Source organism: Myotis lucifugus, unplaced genomic scaffold (genome assembly GCF_000147115.1).
Source record: "Myotis lucifugus unplaced genomic scaffold, Myoluc2.0 scaffold_8, whole genome shotgun sequence".
Taxonomy (NCBI): Eukaryota; Metazoa; Chordata; class Mammalia; order Chiroptera; family Vespertilionidae; genus Myotis; species Myotis lucifugus.
In genome coordinates, this window is record NW_005871056.1 from 9,139,139 (window position 1) to 9,145,299 (window position 6,161).

Consider the following 6,161-nt stretch of genomic DNA (forward strand, 5'->3'; position numbering starts at 1 on the left):
ATTATTCCCCTTCCCTTTCTCAAAAACCATTTGCCATTAACCCCAATTGGAACACTTTGGGTTTCCGCCTGAATCAGTGCTTCCTGATTAACTATTCTTTTGGATTTCAAACAAATGCTTGTCGCTCACTGTGGCTTTTTAGATTAACACTTCTATTCACATAATTGTTCCCTTCCTTTTCTCATAAAAACCCCTTGTTTTCACCCTGTAATTGGGACACTGTTTGAGTTTCTGTCTAAATCTGTATTAAATTCTTTTTTATCCCCCAAAAATGCTGTTGTGTCTCATTTTGGCATTTTTTTTTAAGTTCTTAGTTTATTAATCCTCTCATGAAAAATCTGCACAATTACCACAGAGAGTCACTGAAGAATCTTGACTCGTTTTTGCCAGCACCAACATTGGCCTTTGTAGTTGCCGACTTTCTTCATTCTGTTCTTGCATTCCTTTCACTGTTTTCTTGAAGTCGTCTCTTTTCATAGAGACCTTGTTTGGCAAGTCTATGTTTGAGTTCGTTTTTCTCTACATAATCCAAGGACTCATAAATCATCCCGAAGCCAGTAGTCTTGCCATCCCCAAAGTGAGCTCTGAATCCAAATACAAAGATAATATCTGGTGTGGTCTTATCCATTTTGGCTAGCTTTTCCCCAATTCTGTCTGAGGTACTATTGCCTTGCAGGGTGAAGGACATCAATGACCATTTGTTTCAGCACAAGCAGTCGACTGGTCGTGAGCTTTCTGGTCCAGCTAGTTACTGTGTCATTCATGATGGTGGCTGACCTTCAAGCAGTCAAGGAGGAAAAGCTTTTTTTTCCAATTAAGTTAATAATGTTTGAGAAACCTATATTGTAGCAGAATAGGCTGTACTCAGAAATATGCTAGAGTTGTTTTGTAGTTTCCAAAGCAGTGAGCAGGGCCTGAAGGCCATAAAAATCCCTAAGAGTGACTAAGGGATATTTTGTGTACTTAGCAGACACTCATTCCATGTAGACAACTGCTTCTTTGTGGAGTTTGGGAAAACCAGAAAACTGCACTTCCAACTTAAAATATGCTGTGCTATCTCCATAAGATAACTTTCTGTGTGCAGGCACTTCAGAGCTTTCAACTGTATCTGTTGAAGCCTTTCCATGATCTCATGTGATTCCATTCCGAAGATGAGGAACGAGTTGAAAAGTGGAAAGCCAATTTTATTTTTAAAATCACGCTAATTTAGCCACAATGATACAAAACACATCTGCATCAATGTGAGCCTCTCAAAGTTGTATGCTCCCTAAGTCCTTTTCCCTAAAACTCCTACAATTTTGTAAATGATTAGGATGAAAAGAAGGATGGTTCTCTTCAGTCTAGCAGTTATAACTCTAAAGGCAACTGTTTCTCTAGGAGGGGAGTCCAGCTCCAGCCCCAAATCCTATGTGTTATCTTTCAGGCCCAAACTGTAGGCAATTATACAGGCTGCCTGGGAAGCCTCATGGAATAAAGCTGCCCCTTCCCCCACCAGACTGGGTGTACAGCCTTTGTGCATCACAATCTTTGAAGGGAGTTGCTGTCAAGAATTCAGTCCCCCTAACCTTTCCCCTCCCAGCTGGCCATGCTCATATGCATTTCTGCATTCCTAGCCCAAGTGTCTCCTTTCTGAGCCCTTATTATTGGGGGACTCAGAGAGGGAACTTTCACTTCTTAACTGAAACACTTTTCTCCAGTCCGACTCTATTTTTCTACTCCTGGGCCGCCTCCTAGGCCCATGAAACAGTAGGGGTCTTTTGTGCCAGGCTCCTAAGGCACTGAGATGCTTCCTCCCATCTGTTCTACATGTCACTGATGATCCTTGCCTGGTGCCATTCTCTGGGAAAATGGAACACTGAGGGCCCAGCCTTTTTCTTTTTGACCCCTTGCTAACACTACTACAGTAAGTGAATAATACCTACATTGTTCATTTCACTTTGGCTTGTTGGTATAACTGACCACCTCAGTGGCTGTCATCTCAACACTAGGTGATGAGACTCTTACTTTGTTTCCTCCTCCCAAAATACAAATACCACTGAAAAATGAAATGGAACTGTGCTTTGGTTATCTTGCAATGGCAAACCTATTTGATCACTTCCTAGCAACAGAATTTTATAATTAACTTGTTCATAATATTAACTCAAGCAAGAGGAGTCCATGTTTCCCCATGTTAAATTAATCACCTTCTCTGATATTGAAGGTTGGTTAGTTGAAAGGTAACTACAATTCTAAAGGAAAACAAAACTGAATCTTCTTTGATTCTAAAAGGGAAAGAGACTTTCCCCTCCTTCTCTTATAGTAATTCCTTTGGAAAACTTGTAGTTATAAATCCTGTCTGTCTCTTTAAGAATAATGTAAATCACCAACAAAAAGCCATCTCAGAGAAATCAACAAAAAGCTCAAAAAAAAAGGAAAAAAAGAGTGGCAACTGTGATAACAAGGATGCTGTGGCTCAGTTAGTTGGGCATCCTGTGCACCAGGAGGTTGCCAGTTCAATTCCCAGTCAAGGGCACATGCCCTGGCTGAGAGCTCAATCCCTGGTAGGGGGCATGCAGGAGGTGACGATCAATGTTGTGCTCTTGCATCAATATTTTTCTCTCTCCTCCCTTCCTCTCTCTATAAATCAATAAACTTCTCTTTTAAAAAAGAATGTAAATTTTTAAGATTTACATAAGCCTCTTGACAATTTTACATCTCTAATGCCTGCCGTCAAAGCTTTGGAACCATCTCTCTGAATGTGGACATCAGGGAGGACTGTCCCTTGTCGCCATCCTGTTGGAGGTTATCGAAGGCCCCTGGCTCTGAATTGTAACTTCTTGCTTGGCTAAGGTTATGAAAAGTTTTCTTTTTCCTTTGGACAAAGACAATTCACATGTATGTAATGGACAGCATCTGCCTGGCTGTACAAAAGGGCGAGATCTCTTTTTGTCTTTGCCATCTCTTCAGCAGACTGCCTATAGCACACATCAGTCAGGTTGAATGTTTATTCAATAATGAAACAATTTCTTTTTTTCTATTTATGTAGAAAGGATTCACTGGATTGACAGATTATATTTTTAATTATTTCTCCAACATCAGTTGTTTGAAAAATATTTTACCCCTGCCACTTAAAATAAAAATTTGAAATGTTTTACCTTAAAAATTTTTTTTCGCCGAAACCGGTTTGGCTCAGTGGATAGAGCGTCGGCCTGCGGACTGAAGGGTCTCAGGTTTGATTCCAGTCAAGGGCATGTATCTTGGTTGCGGGCACATTCCCAGTGGGAGATGTGCAGGAGGCATCTGATCGATGTTTCTCTCTCATCGATGTTTCTAACTCTCTGTCTCTCTCCCTTCCTCTCTGTATAAAATCAATAAAATATATTTAAAAAAAAAAATTTTTTTTCATTGGGTGTTTTGTTTGGTTCTAATTATTAGTATGGTGGTTAGGAGTGTGTGCACAGATTTGAATTCTTCTACGTACCACCCATGTGATGCAAGTTATCTAACATTCCAAATTCTGTTTCCACATGTAGGTACTCAAAAAAAAAAAAAAGATTTTTAAGCCCTAGCCACTGTGGCTCAGTTGGTTGCAGCACCGTCCCATATACCAAAAATAGATTTTTTAACTTCCAAATTTAAATGAATAAAAAATATAATTTCTTCAAATTTAGCAGAAAAATACGGCAGGGATTGGTTCTGAATCATAATTTAAAAGCTAATTGTGAAAAGTCAATCTAAAGACCAGAGCCTAAATGAACAACACAAAACACATTTAGTTCATTCCTATTTGTGGTAGCTATATTCTATAAAGTCACAGATATGCTTATTAAACAATATATACTAAATTAGCAAAGATTAAACCACTACTCTGAGGGGAAACACAGGTCAGGTTCCTGCATGCATCTGGTCACACTTTCTCAACTGTGTGTGAATGTTTAAAGACGGGGCTAACAGCACTATAACTCATGCCTAAATGAAGTTTACCTGGCGCGTGTATTTTTTCTGTAAGGCACATCACAGCCTTCTTGTGTATACAGAAGAGTATGAGCGAAGGGTAGTAAACTGGGGGAAACGCAGATTCTTCTTGGTGTCCCTCTATCTTCAGAGATAAGTTGCTCCTTTCCTCCTGGTACAGGAAGGGTACCTGTCACATGAGAGCTTGGGAGCCATCTCAGAGAAATCACCAACAAAAAGCCCAAAAATGAAAAAAAAAAAAAAGAGTGGCATTGTGATAACAAGGATGCTTGTTTACAGTATATAAGGGCTGAAACAAGAGGGCAGAACATCATCTTGTTCAACAGCTGGAAACATTTGTGTTGGGCATGTCCATGAGTGATTATGAAAGTGCGGCAAATACTGATTTGGGGATTAAAAATAAAATTTAGCAGGTAGGCAAGTTCACAAATATGCTATCTGCAAATAATAAGGATTGACTCTTATCTCTATATATAAGTACATGCATGTGTGTGGGTATGTGTCTTCACTATTATACTTGCCTTGAAGTCAGTAAGATTCCTTTGTAGGGGATCAAGATATGGCACTACAAAATATGCCACATTGACATAAGAAATGTTTTAAGCTGAAGGAATTTTAAAATGGCAGGTGCAGGGCATGCAGGAGGCAGCCCATCAATGATTCTCTCGCATCACTGACCTCTCTCTCTCTCATCCTCTCTGAAAATGGCAGGTGCAGGAAGGTCTTTCTGACCTCCCTCTTCTTTCCTGAGCAGATCATAAAGCCCTTCTGTGACAGGTACCTCCCTGTACCAGGAGGAAGGGAGCAACTTTATCTCTGAAGACAGAGGGACACCAAGAAGAATCTGAGTTTCCCCCAGTTTACTACCCTTAGCTCATACTCTTTTGTCCTATCACGTTTTCCCACAACTTTCCACTCTTCATCAAACCTGGTATAAAAACACTCAGGTTTAACTGCATATTCAGATCTTCATTTCCTTAAGGATGCTCCTATGTCATATAAAACTTATATTCAATAAACTTGTATACTTTTCTCATGTTAATCTGTCCTTGTCAGTTTAGTTTTCAGGCCCAGACAGAGACTCTAAGAGGGCTAATGAAAAGCTTTTCCTCTCCTACACTTTCTCCTCTGACTTATTACCCACATATAGCCTCCTTTTACTAGTTGTTTCTCAACCCAGTTTCCCATCTTGGCTAATGTACCAACAATTACCTAGTTATTCAGGCCTAAAACTTAGAAGTCTTGATTCCCCTCTGCCCCCCAGCTGCCTATATTCAATCTATCACAATCTATCCATTCTAATACTCCAAACACTTTAACACCTCCACCATTGCCACCTTTGATCATGTCCAAAACTCACACAATAGCAACTCTTACACTATTTTACATTTAGTACTTTTATATAAAAACTGTCATTTTCACTGGCCTCCTCCCATTGTGTAATCTCTGTGAGAGCAGGAACCTTTTCTATTTGGCTTACCACTATAATTCCAGTACCCAGATGCCAAGCAGATAGTAGGAGGTTATCATAGGTACCCAAAATGTCAAGCAATAGTAGGAAGGAAAAAAAATATTAATGGAATGAATGAATGCAGCTTTCCTAAACCTTCACTTCTCTTTTTTAGTTTTCCTTCTGTACTATTTTATTTAATTCAATATATAATTCTTGGATATCCAGAATACTTGCCTTTCACTGTGGCATGTGTTGCCACAGGAAGAAGGAAATACAGCTGTCACTAAAAACTGAATCAGCTTATATACAGTTGATATAATAGATCTAATACAGGGGTCCTCAAACTACGGCCCGCGGGCCACATGCAAATACAAATATTGTATTTGTTCCCGTTTTGTTTTTTTACTTCAAAATAAGATATCTGCAGTGTGCATAGGAATTTGTTCATAGTTTTTTTTTTAAACTATAGTCCGGCCCTCCAACGGTCTGAGGGACAGTGAACTGGCCCCCTATTTAAAAAGTTTGAGGACCCCTGATCTAATACATATAGTAATTCATAGTTTTCAAAATATTTCATCCCAATGATCCCTTAAGTCCCTTTCCCTTGAGTCAAAGAGTACACATAGATAACTTCCAGAAAATATTACCACTAGTAGAGGAAAAATTTTTTGAAACTCTCTGAGTACGTGCTTTTCAAAGTCAAGAAAAGATAACAAATGTGGATATGAATGGATCCACTGCATTCATTCTGGTA

The 6,161-nt window shown here is 39.3% G+C and overlaps 1 protein-coding gene across 1 annotated transcript in view; it reads right to left on the reverse strand.

The window, feature by feature from the left end:
* CEP70 (centrosomal protein 70) overlaps nt 1-6,161 on the reverse strand; it is a 36,401-nt gene that overhangs the window by 16,605 nt on the left and 13,635 nt on the right. The window contains exons 10-11 of the mRNA XM_023749335.1: nt 4,822-4,882; nt 3,964-4,388 (exon numbers count right to left, since the gene is read on the reverse strand). Coding sequence (XP_023605103.1) covers nt 3,964-4,388; nt 4,822-4,882 — 486 coding nt within the window. The remainder of the gene's footprint in view (nt 1-3,963; nt 4,389-4,821; nt 4,883-6,161) is intronic.